Raw genomic sequence first — 24,636 nt, 5'->3', positions numbered from 1 at the left:
GCATCCTTGCTGCCGGAGCGAGGACCAGCCATGCTGAGAATGGAGGACGTACCGGGGGGCAGGAAGAAGCCTTCCCAGCACTGGCGGGGGCCACCTCGATGATGGGGTGGGGGCATGACAGGACTGATGTGACAGGGGGACCTCATTGCATGGGAGGTGGCGGGAGGCTCTGCCGGTCCCCTCTGGCTGCCCGGATCGGCTCAGCCCCACCCCAGTGCCCTCCCATCCCCACCTGCCTCTTCCAGCCCATCGTAGGGAAGAGGGGGTGCAACAGTGTGGGGAGAGGGTCTCTCTGAGAGGCCATGGTTTTGGGGGCAGGAGGGAATCCCTGGCCCCTCCGTGAAGGGGAAGCAGCCCAGACAGCTCAGATGAATGTGCCTGCCGCCACGCTGTCCCGCGGGTCCTCAGTGGCAGGGGACAGCCACCCCTAACCCTTTTTTCCCACCTCACTGCTTGCAGCAGCCATCCTGCTGCCTCCGCTGGTGCTGGCTGTGCAGGCTCCCGCCCGCTCCCGCTGCTGCCTCCAAGGCTTTGCCCATTAAAGCGGGGACTGCTGAAACGCGTATACTTTGCTGGAGGAAGTGAGTGCCCCTGGCTGCTCCCATTTCTGCCTGAGCACCAGCGGCCCTGTCCCAAGGCAGGCATCAAAATGCAAGCCCAGCTCTTCTCCACCCTCCCACCCCATCCCTCCATCGCTGCTGCACCATGCCTGTGCCCTTGGGTCCTCAGGGAGGAGTGGGAGGTCAAGGGACGAGCGTGTTTAATGGCTGTCAGGGCAGCTCCTCGTCATCCCGCTCCCCTTGGCAGGATCCCCTTGTGCTCGTGCTCTCCCTGGGGCTGGCCCTGGGACCCTGCATGCTCCATCCTGTTGCAACAGAAATGGGGGGGGCGGGCTGGCAGGACTCCTGTCTCTGGGTCCTGGTCCACCACATCCTGCCCTCGCCCACAAGCCGCAGCCATGGGATGCTCCCCCAGCAGCCTCACCGCCTCTCAAGTGTGAGTCCTGCTGTGGTCAGTTTACATGTGCCGGCTCCTGCCCAGGCAGCATCCCTGGGGTTTTCCAGCTCATCTGCAGCAGCCGTGGAGGCTCCTGGGCACAAGGGCAGATCCTCACCCTGCTCGGCCCTTCTCCCACCAGGCTAGCCCACCTGGGCATGCTGGCTCCTTGCTCGGACCTGCTTTGGCCTCAGGGCTGATTTTCCTGCTCCTGATTTTCCTGCTCCTGATTTGCAATTCTAGCCACCATCCCATGGCTGTGCTGGGAGGGAAGGGATGACGATGCAGCTCTGCCAGCACCGGGGCTGCCAGTGTGGGGAGTGCTGCTGTGTGAAGGCAGATGCTCAGCCATGGCCTCACTCAGCATTACTGGTGCTGCTGGGAGGGGGGTGCACAGTGTGCCAGTCCTGGCGGGGGTCAGGGTTAAAAGGCAGCCCAGCAGCAAGCTGTGGGTCTCTGTTGGACTCAGGTGGGCCCTGGGACATCCCTGTGGGGCTGGTGGGTCTCAGCTCGGCCAGCTGGCAGTGCTGTGGCCCCCGTCCCACCCACACTCCTGCATGCTGGGGTGATGGCTGTGGCTCACTAGCCGCTGAGTGGTTGCCTTGGGGGAGTCTTGAGCTCAGCCACTCCCTCCAAACCCCAAAAAGCACCCTGGGGGGCTTGCAGGTCCCTGCTCAGGTGCCCCCAGGGCTGCCCACAGCTCAGCCGCTGCCCTCACTGCCTGCTCTGCGGGCCGCCCTGGCCGGAGCCGGGGGGATGCTGGTGGCCTCTCTCCAGGTGGAAGCAAGTGCCTGTGAGTGGCACTGCATCCTTGGGAGCTCGGGCTGCTGGTCCGATTGCCCTTGGCTGCCCCGCTGTAGGAATGTGCCAGAGGTCTGTACCTTCTCGTGATTTATTGCTATGACCGTGCCTTGAATAAAATGACTTCACCCAGCTGCTGCCTGGTGTCATCACCCCAGGGCATCCTGCCCCGCACCAGAAGAGGGGGGACCCTTGCCACTGGAGCCTGTGAAAGTACCCCAACCCCTTTCCCCACCTGTGGGCTGCTTTTGACCCTTCCTGGGGATGTCCTGCAAAGGCTTCAGTGGTAAGGAGACTGCTCAGACGCCTCCCCCCCTCCAGGTACCTTGTAGCCCACCACAGTTCCCACAAAAACAAACCCCAGGGAGTGGGCAGAAGTAGCAAAGGCATGGGGTCAGGGGAGCACCCCGCTATGTCCCCTTGGAAAGCCTGGCACAGACCTTGGCAACATCCCCAACACTGGGAATGGGGTGCAGCCCCAGGACAGGCCTGTGCCTCCCCTACCTGTCCTCTGCCAGCACTCACCCCGTGGGCAGGGCTGGCTCAGGACACCACCAAAGGGGCACACACTGCCTGGAGGGAGCAGGAGGGTGGCCTGGAGCTCCTCTGGGACCACAGCAAGGAGTGGGGCAGCGGGGGGACCCATCCCATCTGGGGATGGAGCAGATGTTCCCAAAGCTGAGCTGCTCACCAGCAAGTCCCAGGGAAGGGGATGAACACCATTTTGGGAGCTTTTCTCTAGGCTGTGAGCAGACAGTGCTCTTTTGCTCCCTTCCTCTCTCCCAAAACACACTCTTTATACCCAAATTCCTACTTGAATGATTTGACTCTGGTTTCAGCAGGTCCTTCCTGTGGGCCCCTCCACGGCTCCCCCCGGGGTGAGCCCTGCCCAGCCAGCCTGGCTTACAGCAGGGGGCATGGGGAGGGCTTCCCTTTGGGTAAAAAACTGGAAAATTTAAAAACCCACTCCCCTCATCACGCATCCCCACAGAGCCCCCCCATGGCTTGTAATTAATGGTAAACGGGACTAAAGGCTCTCCTCGCCCTTGCACCGGGGAAGCTCATCACAGCCTAACGAGGTTGTGTAAGCCCCATCACATTGTGCCTCCACCACTCAGAAACCCACTCGCCTGATTACAGCCCGCACATACGAAAGTCCCTCACAACTGGGGCTGAGCAATTGCATGGCCTCTCCCGCTGTGCTGGCTGGCGGTGGGCAGTGCCAGGGGCATTCCCACCAGGCAGCTGCCAAGGCAAAGGGGTGGTTTGTGGGAGCCTTGGCAAACCTCCGTGCGGGCACAGGGAGCCGAAGATGGGTGTGCTGCTGGGGGTTGCCACGCTGTGTGCAGTGCTGAGGTTGGGCTCCCACCACCAGCCCTGAGGCTGGCAGCAGTGCTCCCAGCCAGGAAGAGCTGGAAAGTTTATTTTAGCAATGAACCACAAGGAAGATTTCTTTGCATTCAGATCTCTGCTGCTCTCCTTGCCTTTCGCAGTCCATCACACAACGCCCTGCAGAACAAGCCCCATCTTAAACGTTGCCCAAGGCAGAGCAGACTGCGGCTTTACCAGGACGCTCACTGTGCTTTCCTGTGGCAGGGCTGGGATTTCCAGCCCTCAGATGATATTACAGACCCTGAGCTGGCTTCTCCCCTCTAGGGACCATCCTTCTTCAGTGCCAAGGAGCCAACTCTCCCAGGGCTGGAAACCCACCATGTCAAAGCTAGAACGTTCCCCAGGAAGGGGGCAGCAGGACCTCCTGCATCCCCACCAGCTGCTCCCTGGGGCAGGGCTGCCAGCGTGGCTCTGCAGTCCCGCTGGCAGGGTAGATATGCCGCATGGAGCTGGGCAGGACTTTGCTGCAAGGCCTGGCCCTGCTGCTGCAGGCAACCAGCAGCAGGTGGCCAGCAGCTGGTAAGCTGATGCCATCTCACAGAACAAAAGCAGCAGCTGAACAACCATAAAGGGATTTTTAGGCTGATTGCTTAAAACTCCGGTTCCATTAGGGACCGTTAAACTTGGAGGGTAATAAGCAATCAGCAGCAGGATGCCTTTGCTAGCCCTTCCACTGCTCACCCATTCAATTATGGTGCACAAAAGCTCCCAGCAGACATTTGGTGCTGTATGCCTTCTCATGGCAGTCGAGCTGGATTACACAAGCACTCCCAGCGACCAGTATCTCCAAAGCTAGACCCAACAAGAAACCAGTAAACCCCTCTCTACCATCCTTTCTTTTTTTGGCTTGCTTGGGTCTTTTATATTAAAATAAACATAAGGCAGTAAAAAGGGCTGAGACTCACTGTTGTTCTTTATTAAACAGTACAGCTGGGTATAAGAGGCACACAGACCAGTTCAGTTCTCTTGAGAGTTACACAAAACATGGTACAGAAGAAGAGAAATCAAGGAGCTGGGAAAGCTAGAGGGAGAGGGGATTGTTTGGGGCAGTAACACCCACACCCCACCCATCACACAGCTGCCTACTTGTCACACAGAGCCAGAAGGTTCCCCCCATGATGCTGAAGGCTGATGCCCCAGAACAGGGTTGCAAAGAGGACATCCCCATTCCCAAATCCTCCTGCCCCATACCGTGCCATCACAGCCAGTGCCCCCCTCCAGCCCCGGCTCCTCCATCCCTCACTGCCTGGCGTGAGAATGGGGACAACCTCACCTGACCCAGCTGATGGAAAGAGCCATGGGCCAGGATGCACAACACCACGCTGCAGGAGCAGAGCCTGGTACCACAGGGAGGACAGGGAACATCCTACATGGGGATGTTCACTGCTTGTTCCACCACACCCCTCAGCGCCCCTCCCAAATGCAGCTGGAGGGCTCCTTGCTTGCTGGAAGCCCATGGCCACCACCAAGTCTGTAGCAAGGAAGCAGAGCCCCATCTCACAGGGCACCCCATCACCCCCTCCATGGCATGGGTCTGGGAGACCTCAGCTGCAGCTCTGAGGAGCGGGCAGCCCTCTCCTGCTCCAGAGTGGAGGACATCTGAGTATAGGAGGAATGAGTCTCTAGAACAGGACCATCTCAGCCCTCAAAGTGAGGCTCCTCCTGAAAGAGGTGCAAAAAAAGGGCGCTGCCTGTAACTGAATACTTGCTTCACGTCCTTGCCCTGGGGCTAGTGATGTCTGGAAACATGGTTCTGCCTGTCCCACGGTGACTTCCCCATAAAGATGAAGTCTTCTTCAAAGTGCTCAAATTTCAGCTCCCCCCAGAGCCCTCAGGTGCTGACTCTCAGCTATCTCCTGGGAGTTATTCCAGCAGATGCTGTCTTCTCACTCCTGTCCTGACACAGCACTGCTGCATGCGCCTAACTGGGTGCCTCACTCTGCTCCGAAGCGTCTGTGTCTCAAGTATGGCTGGGAGAGATTACTAAAGGGTGAAGAGCTCTGCAGATGGGCACTGTGTGCAGCTGGGAAGCGCTCCAGGTTCTGACAGCATCAGCAGAGAAATTCCAGCTATGCTTCCTCTGGCCAAGAGCCAGAATGATTTCTGGAAGCTGTTGCCATGACATGATTGCAACCTTCATTTTTATTTTAAGACATCTTTTCCTTGTATTTATTTTATTCTCCTTAACACAAAGCAGTAAAGAGCCACCACTGCTGCTGCATTTCAGCTGGCTCTGAGGTTAAACCAACCAGCCAAACGAACACAAAGCCTTTCAGCTGGCAGCCCAGACCTGCTAAAAGCCCTTAGCAAAGGCAGAGATGTGGTCATGTCGAAGCAAGGAGGAATCACTAGGAGAGCCCCGAAGCATGCGAGACTGGAGGAGGCAGCGATGGGCTGGTGCACAGAGAAAGACAGAGGTGGAGAGAGGCAGAGAGCATGGTGTGGGGGCTCCCCCCGCCCAGGACCACTGCGTGGTCAGGGACAGGGATGGCTGGCAGGATCTAGCACCCTTCCGGGAGGGTCTCCCAGCCGCGTCGCATGGCTTTCACCACAGCACCATAGAGTTTGCTCCAAGCCTCCCGCACGTCTGGGCTGAAGGCAGTGCCAAGGCATTTCTCCAGCATGTACAGCAAGGACTCGCCGACAGTCTGCAAACCAAACAGGGAGACGTGAAGCTCAGCACTGGGGGATGACATGCAGCCCCTTCTCTTGCTTCACTGGCTTTTTGGACATTTGCAGGGCAGCTGCTCCTCTACCAGTGGGGCCAGGCCACCCCCACCCCTGGACGTTCAAAGGAGGCCTCGAGCCAGCCCACACCATCCTCTTCTGCCCTGTGCTGGCCCTCACTCCACACCCTGGGTGAGTGGGGAGTGCAGGCAAGGAGCAAGGGCTGACACTGCACATGTAAAACCATGGGAGAGGTACGCATCCAGCCTCCATGGCTCCCAGATGTGGGTAGCCAGCCCCTCCCCTGGCATAGCAGCAGAGCTGAGCAATGTCCTGATGCCAGGAGAGTGGGTCAGATCCCGGGCTGGAGACTCAGGGTCTGCCTCACCACCTCTTGGGCCTCCCTCCCCGCAGGGCACTGCTCCTCACGGAGCTGCAAGAAACCCCATCCAGGAGTACCCACACGCTAAGCATAAGGCTGGTGGGGATCACCACCCCAAGCAAAGGAGTCTCCTCTCCCTCTGAAGAAGGCCAAAGCTAGCAGTATCAGGAGGGAGCCATGTGTTGGTTAGAACCCTTTCCTTCAACCTGCCCTTCCCTGCTGCATTATCCAGCATTTCTGTCCATGCTTGATGGCAGGAGAGGCGTAAACAAGGGTTTAATATGGAGGATGCTCCTGTCTTACCGCCCTGGGGGAAGCTGAGGTGCAGCAACCCCACCCAGTGCAGACACAGAGAGGTGAATCCTCCCTTTCCCTGCTGTGGTGAGGTTTGCCCAGAGTGTTTGATGCAGAGATTCAGGGCCCGGGGCAAATGCTGAGCCTGTAGCCCTGTGTCGCAGGAGAGGCTGCAGTGCCCCAAACTGTGGTCCTCTTCAAACAGGGGAAATGCCTTGCTCCCCTCTGTCCCTGGACTTACTGGGGGAGGGCAGGAAACGAGGGGAGCTCAAGGGTTTCCCCAATCAAGCCAACATCACCACGCAGGTACCAGCAGCTCAGGGGCTGCCCTGAGTCACCAGCTTTCTCTCCAGGCAGCTGAATGCAGCAGGTGGGCGCAGAGGGATGGGGACAGCCAAGGGCTGCAGGCAGGGCTGCACAAACACAGCCACAGTGGGACAAAAGAGGATGCCTCACCGAAAAAGACTCGACCTTCACACCGACTGCCTGGTGCTTCTTGCCAAGGTTGCAGAGATACTCTTCCAGGCAGGACAAGTTCTCCAGGTGGCTCACAGCAGCATCAATCACCAGCATCACCTGCAGCATCACAGAGGCAGAATGGCATTAACAGAAAGGTTCTGCTGCCCTCCCAGAGGAACAGAGTCTGACCCCTCTGCTTTGCCCTTCTCAGCCTGACCACTTCCCAGCCCAGCAGATGCCCTCTGAGTTCTGCTGCGATCCATGTGACACATAAGTGAGGCATGCTGGCAGCAGCACACACACCTCCTTTCACAGGACACTGCCAGAGGTGACACACCAAGCAGCACTGCTGACCTCCCTGTCCCAGAGCGGGTAAACAGCCCTATAGCAGAGCCGTTATGGGCTAAGATCTAATGCTGATGCAGTCATTACAACTCTTAGGACCCCAGGACAACTGCAGAGAAGCCTTGGAAGTTGCCAGGACTAGAGTTGCCAACTAGAAGTTGCCAAGATGGTGCAACTGTGCATAAGGCAACTCCAATTCTAAGATCAGCCAAGGTATTTTGAAGACATGGGGTGGACAGTACAGTCAAGAGACCTGATCTGGCAAAGCACATACCATCGTGGTCTCCCAAGAGTATGAAGAGTCAAATGGAAACAGGACAGAGAAGGGTTAATGAAGGATGAAGGGAACAGACACACCAAATTAGAAGAGATTAAAGCCAGGGCATGGTTAGCTTGGCAAAGCCAAGAGGTGATAGAATTGTGCTTTATAATTTCAACAGGGAAGTTATCTCCAACAAGAGCAAAGAGCTGTTTCAGCTCAAGGCAATAATAGCAGAAATAAAAACGGACATAACTTTGCCAATAAATAGAGGCTGGAAAATAACAGAAAGCTTGCAGCCATCAGAGAAACGCAGTCCTGAAACAGCCTCTTATGAGGAATAAAGACAGACAAGCGAGGCACCAAACCGGTTTAAAGACAGAACCAGGCAGTTTATGAAGGCAGCTCCAAGCTGGGCCCAGCGTGGCTGCTCCTCAGGGCTCAGCAAAGGGTTCCTGCTGCACTGGGTGTAATTCTGTCCATGCATGAGCTCCTCCAGATGACATCAGCATTGTTCCTCTCCCTATTTCGGGGGGAGGCAGATGCGTATTGGAGCACTCCCCCAGAGGCTATCCAAGAGATGCCATGGGCCTTCTGGCTCTGCAGCTGCACCAACAGCCCCTCCACAAGTAGTGGGTCCATGGGAGCCTGGCCCATTGCCCCGCTCTGTGCCATCTCCTGGTCAGCATGTGGCCAAGCAGAGGACTTCAGTCCTTGTCTGGACAGAAGCGAGCTCACTGAGGCACTTCCATGGTAGAAGAAGGGGGCTTCCAACTTTCACAAGCGGCAATCCACTCTCAGGTGAGGGCATGGGAATAAGCATGATGCTTCTTACCCACCACAACCCCCATCCTCATCCCTTCCCCACTATTGTAAGGCACTTTGTCCTGGCAATAGCACCTTCTGCTAGCATGAATAATCCCTTGCAGTTACCATCTCAGGAGGAGACTTCCCATGCGTCCCCAGTCAGACACCCCACAGTCCCAAGCCATTAACTGAGGGCTTCCTCCTCCACGGAGGCTGTGCTCCGGCCATGCCACAGCCCCTCTCTCACCTTTCTGATGTGATCCAGGAACTCAGGGGCAGAGAGGCACTCCTGAGGGCTGGCAAACTGCTTGCAGTTGTACTGGAAAAGGGGCAACAGGTCAGGGTCCAAGTCAAACAACCTGCAACAGCGAGAGAGAAACCCCCATCTTCTCACTTCCTTAGCTTTATTTAGAGTCCTGCTCACCCCAGGAACAACCCCATCAACAGCACATCTGCAGCCCCCCCTCTGCCTCCCTTCCCACCTGCTGATCCCTCTCCACCTGTAAAGGACCCAGAAGTTCTGAAAACTCTTGGTTTGGGGCAATCCAGGTTACCTATAGTCAACAAAGTCTCCATTTCCCCAGCCCACAGCCTCAGCTCTCAGATACATGTTTATGGCATCTGAGGACCAGTTCCAGTCCGCTGGACTGGTTGCTCCTCCCAGCCTGGCCCTGCTCCCCAAAGTCTTGGTTGTTGTCTCGACTCTTCCCATTCCCACCTCATGATGCCTTTGAGGCCCAAAGCTCCCAAATCTGGGGAAGGCCTGCAAGCTCCAGCAGCCAGCTTTCCTACTTGAGCAAGGGGGACCGTGTACAGACTCAGCTAACACCCAGCTCTCCCACACGATCACCAGCTCCCATTTTCTGTCCCCTCACCCCTCCTGCCAGTGTATGGCAGGCACATATGGGTCTCAGCAGCAGCCACCCAGGCAGATCTAACGGGCTGATGCCATCCATGGAGGCTACAGGGAATTCAGGCAAGACGGCCTCTCTTCTCCTGGTCCTGTACATTAAACCACCGCATCCCTCGCCCCTCTGCCGAAACTCCTAAACATTGCTGTCACTGCTCGCAGCCCTGCTGTGCGAGGTTTGGCTCCCGCCAGCTACGCCTCACTCTGGAAGCTGGTCATCAACTCTCTGACCGTCCTTTTAAAATGACTTTTCATAGATTTTTTTCCTTTTTCTCTTCCCTTAATTGAGACAGTAATCTGCTCGGGAGAAGCAAGGAGTTGGGTTTCAGCCGTTCCCCCGGCACACCGTTGCCTCTGCCCTGAGACTGAATCCCTCCCCAGCGGCCAGGTCTTGGCCCGGGGCTGCAGATTGCCGTGTCAGCGACAATTAGGAGGTCCCTTTGATACACTCCCCAGAGTTGGGCAGACACGCAGCTCTTCAAACAGCAGAAGTGACGGTGACAAGGCGGGGAATCAGTGGGCAGAAAGGCACAAAACCTGCCCGGTGCCTCTCTTCCTCGCCCTCCGTCTCCCCGTAACAAAGTTCTCACTCGCGGAGGGAGGGAAAGGCCGGTAAGCAGCGGCTCCGCGGTGGAGGGGCTTCACCCCGCGCTGCTCCCTCCGGGCCGCCAGCCCCGGAGAGGGGAGGGCGGGCGGGCTGGGCGCGCCGGCCGGGAGCCATCGCCAAGCAAAGGGAAGCATTGCTCTCCAGGAAGCGGAGCCCCTCCATCCCCCCGCGGCTCGGTCCGGGCGGGCGGCAGGGGCTGGGGTGCCGGTGGCCGCATCCCGTCCCCGCCGGCCCGCTCACCTGGTGAAGAGGACGAGGCCGTGCTGCTCGGGGCTGCCGCTCACCCGCTGCCAGCTCTCCCGGATCAGCGCTCGCTGCCTGCCAGACAGCAGCATCCCGCTCTCCATGGCGGGGGCGCGGGGACCTGCCCCTCGCCGCCCGAGGCGAGGCGCTGGCACCGCTCGCTGCGCGGGCGGAGGGGCCGCCGAGCGGCAGCCGCCCGCCCCTCGCTCCGCCGGGGGGGCGCCGCCGCCCGCCGCTGCCCCCTCGCACCCCCGGGCGGGCGGCGCCGCGCTCACCTGGGGGTCCCGCCCCCGCGCCCCCCGCCGCGGCGGCCATCCGCGCTCCGCCCGCCGCCCCGCCCCGCCCCGGGCCGGGCCGTGTCGTGTCGTGCTGCCGGCACCGCAGCTCCCCGGTGCCCCTCTCCTCCACCCGCGCCTTCCCCGACCGCCTCGCTGGTAAGGAAGAGCTCACTTTACACGTCCCGCTGAGGGAAAGGAAAAAGGGAAACAAAACAAAAAAAAATCCCCAGCCACCCCCGCCGGACTCGCAGCCTCGGGGCAGAGTAGAAAGTTCAGCTCACTCGTGGTTGACGTTCTCCGACCGGCCCGATTTTACAAGCGAAGCAGCACGGCAGAGCAGGGCTAGTGGGGGGACCACCGGGACCCAGCCGTGTAGACTCGCCGTTCAGCACGGCTCCCTCCGAGCGTGACTTTGATGTGGAGGTCCTGAGCCCAACTTTGATGTGGAGGTCCTCAGCCACGCTCCAGCACTACAGCATCCTCTTGCTCTTGGCCACTTCCACGGAGACTCAGGATGCCCCGCAGCCACCTGCTATCTCCATGGGCAGATGCAGTCTAGACACTGCAAGATACATGTTTAATTTAAGGCTAATTAAGCCAGCTGAACCAGGCAAAGCTGATAATAACAGATCCCCTTGTCAAACATGTTCAGGACACCCAGCTTCTCCTAATTGTTCAGACAAAGGGAAACACTCCTTTTAATTTGGCCCTGGGATTTAGGGAGCATGGAGGAAACAAAGTGAGAAGGAACGTGTGGACGAGGCATTGTGGGACATGGTTTAATGGGCATGGTGGTGTTGGGTTGATGGTTGGACTTGATGATCTTACAGGTCTTTTCCAACCGTAGTGATTCTGCGATTCTGTGGTTCTGTGTGAAGGGGCAAGCAAGGTCTCAAGCAGCACAACAGAAGCCAGGAAAGCCAGAGCAGTCATGAAAGTAAAGGTTTTCAGAAGGATGTGAGCAACACAAAAGCACAAATATTATTGAAACCATCAAAATCTGCTCTGAAATAACAATTGTGCTGATCTTATTACAAGTTCTGATTCTATACATCAGACTTCTTGTAATCAGGAGAGAAGACAGCAGTCTCTGACCCAACCCCAGAGCACATCGACTCAGTTTAGGTAGAAAGGAGGCTCTTCTCGTTGGAGTACTGAAAATAATCCCTGGAAGGAGACAAGTTCAAAGGCACAATGCTACATCCTCAGTCCCAGCCCCAGCTTGTCTCCCAGGGGCCTTTCTCCTAGAAAGACGGAGTGACAGCACTGACTGCAGTGACAGTAGGAAGCCACTCCAGACGTCTCTGCAAGTCCCAGAATAAATTACCTGTTTTCTCAGGCTTGTGAGACCCCGCATTCCTAGCACAGACCAGACAAGATGCTGTACAGGAAAAGCTCCATATACATTAAAGGAAGCTGGAGAATCCTGTCCTTCTGAAGAATCCAGCAAACTCACAAAGAAATTGAACTGTCAGATGGACTAGGGAGTCTCACAAATGCTTCAGATCTCTGGCTACTGAGCCAGAAAAAAAACATGTTCCAGGTTTGCTGTGTTTTGAATGCCATTTCTAGAAAAGAATTAATTAATGGCAAAGGTCCCAGGTCCTGGAAAGATGCAAATGGTTTCTGTTAAATCATGGCTTCTGTTAAAAATACAACATTTTAGCTTTCACGTTAACTAAGAAAAGCCTGAAAAGCATATGACCTCTACACATCTGTATTCTTAGAGAACAGGGGATAAACAGAAAGCATTCAATAATAAAGAAAATCACGAGCTGCACGGCCATCTCATGGCTGGGGGTCGGAACATGCAACCTGCCAGCCCGCAGTGCTTCCTGCTGTTGGCCACCATCTTCTGGTCCACAATCAGCTCCCACTAAAAACAACGTCTTAGCTGTATGGTTGCAAAGGAAACATTCACACTGGGGACTGATGATAAATCAGTGTGATAATAACTGCTAAAGCTGCAAGGAGTCTGAAAGAGCAGCTAGCAGAGCAGCAGGAAATACGGGGTTAATCTCAGCAGGGCAGCAGTGCCAACGCAAACATTAACCTTTAGCTATCTTGCAGCTGATCAAGCGCACCAGTAAAGAGGATGAAGTGTCATCCTATATGCATCTGCACAAGCTCCTCTGACATTTCAGCCTGTTGTCACAACTACACAGATGTGGAGCTTCGCCAGAGCCTGGCTGGAGAGTTCAGCCTGACCCTGCTAACAAGGAGGGGGAACAGAACAGGCAGGCAGCGCTGTGCTGCCAATGTGCCGGAAAGGAGAGCGGAGAGTCCTCCCTAGACCACAGGATACCGAGGAGCAGTTGAAGCACGTACGTGCAGTCAGAGCAGCAACTGAGGCTGAATATTTGCCTAGCAACATTTTGAAGATAGTCAGAGCTGGCTGATAGAGGAGGAAGAGAAGCACCACAAAAGCAAGTTACTGTACTTAAGAGTGATCAGCTCCTAAACCTTACTTGGGATATGGGACACCTTTCCTTGGGTCCGTGCAGGGACCATACCAGCTTTCACACCCCAGAACAACAGCGAAATGCAGGTTCAGCTGTTGTTCATGATGGCAAGGGTCTCAGACAATAGCAGTGAAGCCATGACAGCAAGGGAAAATGGTGGCTCTTGTCCAAAGTCTTCCCCCTCGCACCTCCCCTCTGTGCTGCAGATGGTGGCTGCATGCTGACTGCTCGCAAACAAGGCACAAGTTTCAGAACAGACCAGACGTAACAGCAGCAACGAGAATGCTGAGTGTGACATGTCTTCTCCTTCCGTGGAACATATGGGTGCTCCAGCTGATGAAAGGGGCAATGGGCTGGCCATACCACTGCCCACCTGTTGGCACCCAAAGCCTACACTGGTATGCTACTCAGCAGAGTCTAAGAACCAAAGAGAGTTAATTCCTTCCCTGCCCTCCAGCACCAGCTCCTTCTGGGCAGGGTACAGGCACAATCATGAGCAGTTTCCCCACCTTCCCTGCCCCTCTGAACAGTCAATCCACCCCTTTGCTGCCTTCTGGCACATGCTCTGTCTCTTAATAAAACCAGCAGTTTTTCCCCTGTGACAGCATAGATCTTCCAGCACAGGAGGACGGAGCTGTAAGGAGGGACTCGAGGTGGGAGACAGAGAGCTCAGGGGTAAGAAATAGCTGAACTGCTATTCATGTGACTTAAAAGAGCAAGGGCTTGGGAGACATGGTACTCTTCCCTGCGTGCAAAGCAGCTTCTCCCTCGCAGCTACGTGGTTGCCAGAGGAGTTCCTCCTGCTGCCACAGCACTGAGGTGCTGACAGCACAAGTGGAGTCCAGAGAAGATGTAAAGTCCAAGGCCTGTCAGCCTGTCCTCGGTGCCGGGGAAGATTATGGAGAGGTTCATCTTGAGGGCGCTCACAGGGCACGTGCAGGACAACCAAGGGATCAGGCCCAGCCAGCACGGGTTCATGAAAGGCAGGTCCTGCTTGACCAACCTGATCTCCTTCTATGACCAGGTGACCCGCCCAGTGGGTGAGGGGAAGGCTGTGGATGTTATCTGCCTGGACTTTAGCAAAGCCTTCGACACTGTCTCCCACAGCATTCTCCTGGAGAAAGTAGCAGCTCGTGGCTTAGACAGGTGCACTCTTTGCTGGGTAAAAAACTGGCTGGATGGCCGAGCCCGGAGAGTTGTGGTGAATGGAGTCAAATCCAGTTGGTGGCCGGTCACAAGCGGAGTCCCCCAGGGCTCAGTTTTGGGGCCGGTCTTGTTTAATATATTTATCGATGATCTGGATGAGGGGATCAAGTGCTCCCTCAGCAAGTTTGCAGACGTCACCAAAAGTTGGGCAGGACCATTGATCTGCTCGAGGGTAGGAAGGCTCTGTGGAGGGATCTGGACAGGCTGAATCAATGGGCCAAGGCCAATTGTATGAGGTTCAACAAGGCCAAGTGCCGGGTCCTGCACTTTGGCCACAACAACCCCAGGCAACGCTACAGGCTTGGGGATGAGTGGCTGAAAAGCTGCCCAGCAGAAAAGGACCTGGGGGTGTTGATTGACAGCCGGCTGAATATGAGCCAGCAGTGTGCCCAGGTGGCCAAGAAGGCCAATGGCATCCTGGCCTGTATCAGAAATAGTGTGGCCAGCAGGAGTAGGGAGGTGATCGTGCCCCTGTATTCGGTGCTGGTGAGGCCGCACCTCAAATCCTGTGTTTAGTTTTGGGCCCCTCACTACAAGAAGGACATTGAGGTGCTGGAGCGTGTCCAGAGAAGGGCGACGAAGCTGGTGAGGGGTCTGGAGCACAAGTCTTATGAGGAGTGGCTGAGGGAACTGGGGTTGTTCAGTCTGCAGAAGAGGAGGCTGAGGGGAGACCTCATCGCTCTCTACAGTTACCTGAAAGGGGGTTGCAGAGAGGTGGGTGTTGGCCTCTTCTCCCAAGTGACAAGTGACAGGACAAGAGGAAACGGCCTCAAGTTGCGCCAGGGGAGGTTCAGGCTGGATATTAGGAAAAATTTCTTTACTGAGAGAGTGGTGACACACTGGAATAGACTCCCGAGGGAGGTGGTAGAGTCACCGTCATTGAAGGTGTTCAAGGAACGCGTGGACGAGGCATTGTGGGACATGGTTTAATGGGCATTGTGGTGTTAGTTGATGGTTGGACTTGATGATCTTACAGGTCTTTTCCAACCTTAGTGATTCTGTGAAAAACAAACAAGCAAACCTCCCTTCTTGTTCAAGTGTTTTGTGAGCCTTCAAGCATGAGGAAGCCCCATTATGCATCAAGTGGTTGAGCGCTGCAAATATTTCCATGGTCTGAGGATTTCTTGCAGTGGTCCCCAGCTCCCTTGGCTCCCTCTACCTAGCCTGGCAGCTCAGCTCTTTTCTGAGATGTTCTCGGATTTCTACAGGACTTTTCCTGGAGCTGTCAGGAGTGAAGAAGAACCAGGTCAGCAGCACAGACTTCTCCAAAATCATCTTTAGGCCACTTGGAGAAAGGGGAGGCAGATTTCTGGAGAAACTCACTGACCCGCAAAGAAAACAAGAAAGCTTTTTTGCACTTTGAAAGAAGACATATTTATAGAATATTTTTAATTTCCAGTGTGTCTCATTATTGTGATCTACAGCCTTTTGAATTACAGTACCAACACCCATAACTCCCTTTGCCAAGTGTTGGCTTTACTTGTTCAGTGCCTCAGTTTACCCATAGGGAAAGAAACTTGCCCAATTTTGTAAAATGGTGTGATGGAACTGGGAATAAGCTCGCAAATGCCCGTCCCCAACCACTCAATCAGGGTTCAGGGCGCTTGCATAACAGACCTCCCTCCCAATGGAAAACCACATCAGCCTAGCCCAGGGATGGCTGTTTTGCACATGCTGCTGTGGCACTGTCAGTTTTCATCCCAGCTGCTGTACCAACAAACCCAAATTCCCTTTGGACTCTTGCTCATTTCCAATTCTACATCTGCGAGTCCTCATGAATAATGCCGCTCTGATCTAGCTGCTTCAGGCTCCCTGCTCACCTCAGAAATGGACTCCTGGGCTTGGCTAATTCCCCTTCTTCCCCCTTGCCCCCAGTCTCAAAACCACAGGTCATGACGGCTCCTCTTTTCCCTAGACTCCCATCCCCATCCTCAGGTGGGAGCAGAAGTCATGCAAGTTCCCAGCAGTCTTCTCAAGCTACCCCCTCAGGCCATGGTGCAGCACAGCTCAGTAGCAAAGCAAATCACGAAATGCAGTTGCATAACATGAAGCAAAAGAGATGCAGGAGGGAATAATCTTGCCCATAAAACGATGGAGGCAACAGCCACAGAGCTCGCTGGCTGCCACTGTGCCTGTAGGGAGAGCAGGGCAGCACTCCCGACCTTGAAGATTTAGGCTAAGAGGAGAGGGATAGGCAGGAGGAGGAACAATGTGTGGGAGAGGATTCAACAGCAGAATAAAATGAAAACACGTCTTTTGATTTCAATTTGCTACTAGACATCCACAGGTTCATGTTGGATCTCCCAGGGCCAGCTGGGGAAACTTTGTACAGGCAGGTGAAAACACTCCAAGGCTGACAGGGCATGAAGCAGGGAGAGAAGCCAAAGGGGACCACACAGAGCGCTGCTAGCCTGAGTATAATTTATTTACGAGGCTGTTGGACCAGGTCTGGCACTTACAGATGCTCAGACCTTATCTTGGTTGTTATTCACCTTGTGCTCTCTAGCACAGCTATTATCCACCAGTTGCTACCCCCACCATCAGGCTGTGATTTTCCAAGAAGCAACCTCTGCCTTTTGTAACTCTACCAAAGTGAGTTCAAGAAGTCTATCTACCACGTCAGTCTTGACCAAAAGCTGAATTTGATCATAAGACGGAACTACAGAGGTGTGAGCACTCCAAGACGGTGGGATACAAGCAGTCATGGTCCCAAAGCTCTCCAGCCTCATTAGCTCAACATGGTGGTCTAGCTAATATGCCTGGCAACTTGGCAAGCACTGTGTCAGCACAGTTACCTGGTTTCTGTCCTACCTAGGGATGGTGCACATGAGCTTCGATCTTCCTCCAACTGTCCTTATACGTCTGCACTGCATCATCCTTCAGCTGCCGAAACATCATGGCAAAAGCTTGGTGAAAGGATGCTTTACTCCCTGTGGAGCCTCCTCTGTATTTTCCCCACTGGATTTGTCTTGTTTCAGAAGCAGTGCTGGTGCTGATCTCTGAAGCACCAATTGATTGTCTTCTCTCTGATCTCAACTACATCAGTTCTTTCCCTCCTTCTTACAATTTGAATTAATATTATTGACCAGGGCATCTCCTACAATCATTTGACCTACAGCAGTTGTCTCCAAGAACAGGTTTTTTTAATAAATAACAGCAAAGACAAAGATTTTGCACTTAATTGCGACCATTCCTTGATGGCAAGTTTGTGCTAGCATTACAACCTTTCAGTTTTGCACTCAGCCATCTGCTCTCAAAGCAAACCCCATGTATTATTGCTTCTATGTGTGGGATTCCTTTTTTGCTTGAGGTCTCCTCCTCCTCACCTAAGTCATTCCAGTTTTGGGGCTCTGTCGAAAACATTCTCTAGTTCAGTGAAAAATTTTGCACCTGCAGACTCCAGAGTCAAAAATGCCTAAGTGTTGAATAAATATTGTGGCTCTGTCTTGGGAAGAATGATGTACCTACGCCACATCATAAAGCACTTTCCAATCCATTCGTAACTAAATAGGATGTTAAACAGCGACTGTTAGCAATAAAGACTTAAAACCAGCAGGCACAGATAGCAGCACAAGAGCTGCCTGAGGGTACCTCAAGCCCACTTACTGTTATTTTTTTTAATAATGCTTGAAACAAAGAAATTTCAGCAGACATACAGAGTATAAAATGTGGCAATAATCATCCTGTTTGGCCTTTTTGAGTAAGTAAGGAACTAACTAACTAGCATTATAAAAATCAACATAGAGAAAAATAATGAAAAACCCAGTAGGGAGTTCATCATAAAAGCTTCTGAAGATGGGTGTACAACCTCTCAGGGTGATCCATCAGTTCATGCCTTTCCATCTCTGCCAAGTAGTGGTCTAATTCTTGATCCATCTCTTACTGCCTACGTCCTGACAGTTTTTCATTAACTTTGATATTCTTCATTATGTCTTCATTCTGTGAATCTGCCTTTTGCTTTCCCCCTCCACATGACTCTTTCATAGCAGCCCTTAGCAATTTGAGTTCTCACTTTCTGGATGCTTCTCTCTTGTATTTGGAGTCAATTAAGAACTTGTTACTCAGTTTCTCATCTTTGGCTTCTTTGGTTCTTCCTGGCCTTGCTTTGCACTGGGATAACTGGCACTTGTGCTCTTGGTGTCCTTCATTTAAATATCTCTCCTCAGACTTGCTTCCAATGGGATTTCACCTGGAAGTTATTGAATTGTTTAAACTCACTTTCTTCAACTGCACTGGCTTTATTTGGCTGTTCTCACACAGTTCTGAAATCTTAAACAAAGATGTACTATCTCATGCATATTCACATTCTCATCTCAATCAACTCCTCCCCACTTCTCAGCTAGTTTCCTTCTCCACCTTGTAACCAAATAGTTATGGTCCCTAAAGCATTCCAAGGGATCAGCACACTGCTGACTCAGCTCACCCAACACAGATGCCTTCATATGGGCAAGCAACCTAAACTCCCTTTCTGGTCAATGGAGAAAACCAGGTACTTTAGAACTACCTCATCCTAAAATACATGGTGAAAAAAAGGTCAGATGAATGAAGCCTGAAAACTACCTTTTGTCAGCTGCAAGACAGCAGGATGACTAGCTTTGGATGAAATCTTGAGATAAAACAATGACTGCAAGAATGGTAAATATGGAAAAAAACAATTTATAGCAATCATAACACTTGGTAGACTATGCCCATTCAGATAAAGCACAACCTTTCTATTTCCAGAGCATGCATTACATGGGCCAGAGCTACAGAGTTAGAGATGCTGTATTAGAAAACAACTGCAAAGTGTATGACAACCACAATCTTTGTATGTAAACCAGGAAGCAGTGGTAGGAGCAATGAAGATTTATTTCAGCGTATGGAATTGGGGAGACTGATGTTGGAAGACAGTGTACAGTTTGGGAAACCGTATGGGTAAACCAAAGAAAATGAGGAGAGGGACGGGAGATTTGGGGGCTAGAGAAGGCAACTTGCATTGAAAGTTTATCTGGTTAGCAGAAAGAAGATTAAGCAGCCACTTGGAGACAGCACAAACTCTGTATTAAAACACTAGGTTATAAAAAAGCTTCATTCTTGTTAAGGAACATGTAACAGGACGATGGCTGGAATGTAGAAGCCTAGAAACCCGGCAGGTTCAAAACAAATGCAAAATGGAATCAGTCACCAGTGTCCACCCACCTACCTGCAGAAAGAAGCCATTCTTCCTTTAGAGGGCAGTGAGAAGTAAAGTTTTACTTCAGATATTATCAGCATTGTCTGAACAATACTTCATGCCTTCTCCTTATGGTCGTCTCCCTACACTCTAGCACAGCTTCTGTATCAGCAATCCGTCCTTCCAGAAAAACAGCCCTGATCAGGCTGTATCCAAAGACCAACTTGCACTTTCTGAAGCAATACAAGATGTCAACAGGCTTTTCAGTAACCATCTATTAGCCTATTGTATCACCTTGCGCAGGCCATAGCCCACTTTCTAGCTGTCCTGTCTTTACTTTAGCAGCCTTCGGAACGTGTCTGAACGGACTGGTTGGCTCTGATCTGGGCATCAATGTGTAGCCCCAAATAAGAAGGCTGTATTTTATTTTTCCCCACCTAGTTCCACCCCAAGGATGGCAACTCTTTGTTACACTGCACTCAAAAGTATACACTGCCCTGTCACTACAGCCTGGCGTAGAGTCTGATTCTGATTTACAGCTTTCCAGTTTTATTACAAACTCCTGCATTTAGTTCACAGCAAGGGCCTCATTTGTACAAAATTGTGCATCAGTCTGATGTTATGGACACTACACACTCAGCATAAAAATGACTTAAAGAAAAATGTTGGGTTCCTGAATAAAGTGCTTGATCTGCCAAATGAAGTGTTCATAGGCAACCTACGAGAAGCTTGATGAATATACCCATTACACCTGACATATTATACGTATTTACAATTTAACACGTTTTTAACATGGAGAAATAAACCTGCTTCAACAGACAGTACTTTATTTTCATCCAGATGTACCAGTTTCACTTCCTGCTGTGCTCATCAGCTCATCGCTTGGACTGCAGTAAAATCTCGGCCTCCTAGAATTGCAGTCCAGCAACATTTGTGTGCCAAAAGCTGATGTAGATCACAGTTGTCCTAGATCAAACTCTCCAGTGGGCCTGTTTAAAGTTCACATTGCTACTTCAAGTGTGCATGTGAGGGAGAAAGGGGAAAAAAACCCCACCCCAGGATCTAGACACACAGAGAATACTTGAAAGAAGAGGCTTTTATTACAAAATTAAATTCCAAATTCCACCTTATTTTCCATGATCTCCTGTACAAAATACATTTATAGGTTAAAGGAACATTCTCCCATCCACACTGTACGGTGCAGTAACTACACCTTAGTTAGAAGGCATTCAGTTCATGGACAGATGCACGCGTGCGCGCGCACACACACACAGCATTAGTAACAAAGGTTCAGAATATAGGACAGAATTACAAAAGAACCCCTCCCACTGCTGCTCCAAACTCTTGCTCAGTCAGGGGCAAGCTCTCCAAGGATAGCTCTAAACAGCGCCTCTTGTAAAACACAATAAACTCACTTGGCAAAGTTTTAGGACCAATTACAAATTCAGTAGGAGTGGTTTCTGTGCTAGTATGTCCCCTACCTCAGGTATTATTTCTGACAATCATAGCCCTTGACATTCAAGTAAACACCATAAGGGAGTGTAAAAAGTAAAGCAACTCACAATCAACCATGCAACCAAGGTCTTAGTACTTTAAAGAAGACAGAGACAATTTTCAGTCCTGACTGCTTGCAGCCCACAGCCCCCCAAAGAGAGCAAGTGTGCTATCGAGGTGGTGTTCTTATCATCAGCCTTCCTTTCGCAGCAGGAAAGAGCCTTATGATGTTCTAACAGTCCACACATTTTTGCTTTCATAACACACACTTACCAATGTGTACGGTCACTTGCTGTAAAGTGGAAAAATCAAAAACCTTACTTATACTCCCCAGCTGGCGGAGGCACAGGGCACTGCTAGGGAGATTTTCACATTGCGAGCAGGATCCTGAGAGGAGGAAACAGTGTTATAATAGCACTTGTGTGCAGAGTGCCAACCCAGCGGGTAAGTCACGCAGCCATGGCCTCTGGAAGGGAAGTTGCTAAGCGTGGCAATGGAAAATTTCAGGTGAATGCCTATGTTTCCATGTTGACAGCTGGTTCACTCTCAAGTCCCTTGAAAATGATTCTCAGAGGGATACAGGAGGGACAGAAGGGGACTGTCAAATAACACATTTGTTTACCTTTCCATAACAAGGTTCTGGTTTTGCTCTCAGTGCATGTGACAGGTATTCATCCATTCAGGATACTATGAGGTGTTCTGTCCTACCCCTTCTTCAGGCACCCGTAAGAAATGGATGCACAGCCTAAAAATTGGAGGCAAAACAAAGACATGTCCTGTACTTTGGGCATACTTGAAGAAGTGGAAGGAAGGAGGGAGATATAAAAAGGTAGATACTGTCAATGCCCTTTGTGCATCAATAAGCCCTTCCAGTCAAGATGCAAACAGAAAAATCTCTGCAGATGAGAGAGTGGTGGTGGCTTTCCCACCCACAGGGCTGTGAACAATGCTGGTAAGCAGTGCATGACATAAAAATCCTCCACCTGGACCAAGGGCAACCTTGGCACAGGAATCTCCATTCAAATCCTCCTCACAGTCACATCTGTGTCTCATGGCATGAGTAGTCTAGTTCCTGGAAATAGGCCAGTCCCTGCTGCTGGAATAGGTGTGTGTGCATTGGTGTCCTGAAGCGACTCTTAACAGAAACCTTTTAAGATGGATGGATTGTCTAGGATGAAGCTAGGTGAGCCTAGAGGCCTTCTATCTATCCTCCAAAGACTGAAGAGGTGAAAATAGAATTTACACATAAAAAAGAATTTGAAGCAGGGAACGTGGCAGCCTGCAGCTTTTTGTGATTTGAATCCACAGAAACAGTTTGATGAAATACTTTGCCAGTGATAAAAGGTGCGCTGTCAAGCAAAGTTCAAAGAGAGCAGCTGCTCCAGAGAACAGAATCTTCTGGCCTCAGAAAGCACCGTTAGCTATTTTCCACACGACTGGGGAAGAGTCCTTCTGAACTCATTCCACAAGCACAAATGGAAAAACTGAACTGAAGCAGCCCAAATTCCATTCAGAAAGCAAAGAGTGTCCTGCACCCCTTGCCTCACATCTGCACCACTCAGATATTTTAAGTCAGAGTCAGTAAGGGAATCCCAATTATTGTATTCTATTGACCTCACAAAATACTGGTTACTGTTGTGTTCCAGCTATGGCCTGACAGATTTTGTTTTTGAAAAGCAAATATTGAAGGTCAAATTCTAACTAAAATAATTTTTCAGTATTTTTCTCCTGAAAGAAAACAGAGTAACATCAATTTATACTTATTTGAAAACCCGACCCTTGGAGTCCAGAGAAAATGTCTGTCCTCTGTTCTTCAAACATAGACCTTTTAATAGTTTTAACTCCAGATTTAAAAAAAATACAAGATTCTGCTGGAGGTTGCTCCCTCTTGTGGAATGGCTAGAGTTTTTTCACTGTATGCCTCCATAGATTCTTAGGCCACACAAGGCCTAAGAAATAGATTAGTCTCAATGCCAAGAAAGTGCTCCCAGAGGATTTCTGAAATGGCAGTCCTAAAGAAAAATAAAGCTTTGTCTGTATTGAAACAGAAGCTGGGCTTGCACACAGGAAGGTGGGATGGGAGCATGACATTTGCCACCTTCAGCTGGCCAATCCCCTAACTCAGCTGCCAATCCCCACCCAAAAGATTATTAGCAATAAAGGATAGAGGGACCCTGACCAAGGAACACACTGTCTCATCTTCCTCAGGCAGCTCCTACAAAGCTGACCCCTTCACAATAACTAAAGTAACCAAGGTTACTGAGTTGATCTTTGCTTTCCCATAGATTTAATTTGAGGAATAGAGTGTTAGAAACTGTCATTCCAAAACACTCACAAGTTTCTTAGTTTTGTTTGTTGCTAGTGTTAAGGGCAAGTGTGTAATTTTATGTGCTGGGAAAAACCCTACACTTTAAATCACAGCTTTTATCAGCTCTTCTGGCAAATCCTCCCCACAGCAATGGGACTACCTTAGGGAAAGCTCATATTCAGGATAGCAGGGTATTAAGTCGATAATCTCACCAAGAGTAGAAGATACTGAGTCACATTGCTACAAAGGCAGCATTGCACTGCCTGCCTGCCGTGATGCCAACATTTAACAATTCTCAGCTGCTGTCAGATCAAGCAGGATCTGAAGAAGTTTGCAGCCTTTTCCCTCATCCTTCTTGCCTATATATCACCTCTGTGAACCCCTGGCTCATGCAGGTGGGAGCACTTCCTGCAATAGCAAGTGGAAAAGCATCATCAAGCCCAGTAGCTAATTAGCACAATGAATTCCCACCAGGTAATACCAGCATGTGATTAACTCAAAACCTTTAGAATCAAAAGCATAGGTCCATACCATCTGAGTTAGTGTCTACAGGAGTCATGACACACCAAGCCAGAGCCTTACAATACCAAGCAGCTGCCTTACTGAAAAGTGCTGTGGATCTCTATTGGAATGAAAGCAAGTCTGACTGGAGTCTCAGTCCCCCACACAGAACAACTATGCTAACACAGCCCTTCTGTGTTGTAGGAAATACATTAGAATTCAAGGTTTGGTATGAGAAATGAATGCACAATTCATGTTTAAAGATGGACACACTCACCTGCTGCTCCTCCTGTACCTATAATTTTGACACAAGGCTGAGAAGCCGAGCAAGAACTCTGAAATGAAAGGCTTGAGTTCCTTGAACCATACACACGAGTTTTGCAAATACTACTTCTTGAGACAGGAGCACAGCTGGGGTCTAAACATCATTCATGTTGGATCCTACAAAGTAGCAACCTTGAACTGTGACAAGAAATTGAAATTGGGTGAAGAGTAGGAAACGAAATAAAAGGAACGTTTACAAAAATAGACCTAACAGAGGAGAAAGGCCTGATGAATAGTATTCCGCTTTCTTGGAAGGGGTGGATTCAACATCCAATGGCTCTTGACAAAGAATTTTTGCCTGCCCTCACATTTTCTTCAACACAGTAATTTGTCAGTCAGCCATCTATGAGAGGGAACTTGCTGGAATACACTAACAGCCAGTTTTGCAGATGCCACATTCATTAAGAGGAAGCCTTCCCCCTAAAAGCACAGGTACTGGCACTGGAATAGCTAGGATTAAAACATGAATGACAACTGACTGTAAAATTCCCAAGCTATCATTTCAGTCTCTAGTACATCCCCCCAAGAAGCCAGTCTTCACAGCACACTGGGTCAGAAAATAAATCACCTGCTATTTCCACAGTTTCAGACAGAACTGCAAAGAAGCTACAAAGTGCTGAACTGGAACAGTCTGGCTCTGAGTGCCGGCCTGCTAGCTGATTGTTATAAATGATTAAAGGTGACCAGAAAGCAAGGCAGTATACAGGGATAAACGATCTCCATCTCCTCTGTCTGCAGAGGGCCTGGGA

General features: G+C 51.4%; 1 protein-coding gene across 1 annotated transcript; it reads right to left on the bottom strand.

The window, feature by feature from the left end:
- Nucleotides 1-5,690: 5,690 nt before the first annotated feature.
- On the bottom strand, nt 5,691-10,266 carry NGB (neuroglobin). Its single transcript, XM_059819523.1, has 4 exons — nt 10,160-10,266; nt 8,650-8,761; nt 6,989-7,108; nt 5,691-5,837 (listed from the first exon to the last, which is right to left on the bottom strand). Exons 1-4 carry the CDS (start codon nt 10,264-10,266, stop codon nt 5,691-5,693), a joined length of 486 nt encoding a protein of 161 aa, XP_059675506.1.
- Nucleotides 10,267-24,636: the final 14,370 nt, after the last annotated feature.

The sequence above is a fragment of the Gavia stellata genome, chromosome 7 (assembly GCF_030936135.1).
Source record: "Gavia stellata isolate bGavSte3 chromosome 7, bGavSte3.hap2, whole genome shotgun sequence".
NCBI lineage: Eukaryota > Metazoa > Chordata > Aves > Gaviiformes > Gaviidae > Gavia > Gavia stellata.
This window is presented reverse-complemented; position numbering and strand designations above follow the sequence as displayed.

Coding starts and splice junctions, on each gene's coding strand:
- NGB (XM_059819523.1), bottom strand. CDS start 10,266: ATGGAGAGCGGGATGCTGCTGTCTGGCAGGCAGCGAGCGCTGATCCGG. Junction 8,762..10,159: donor GGCCTCGTCCTCTTCACCAG/GTGAGCGGGCCG, acceptor TCGCTGTTGCAG/GTTGTTTGACTTGGACCCTG. Junction 5,838..6,988: donor TGAAGGTCGAGTCTTTTTCG/GTGAGGCATCCT, acceptor TTTGGTTTGCAG/ACTGTCGGCGAGTCCTTGCT.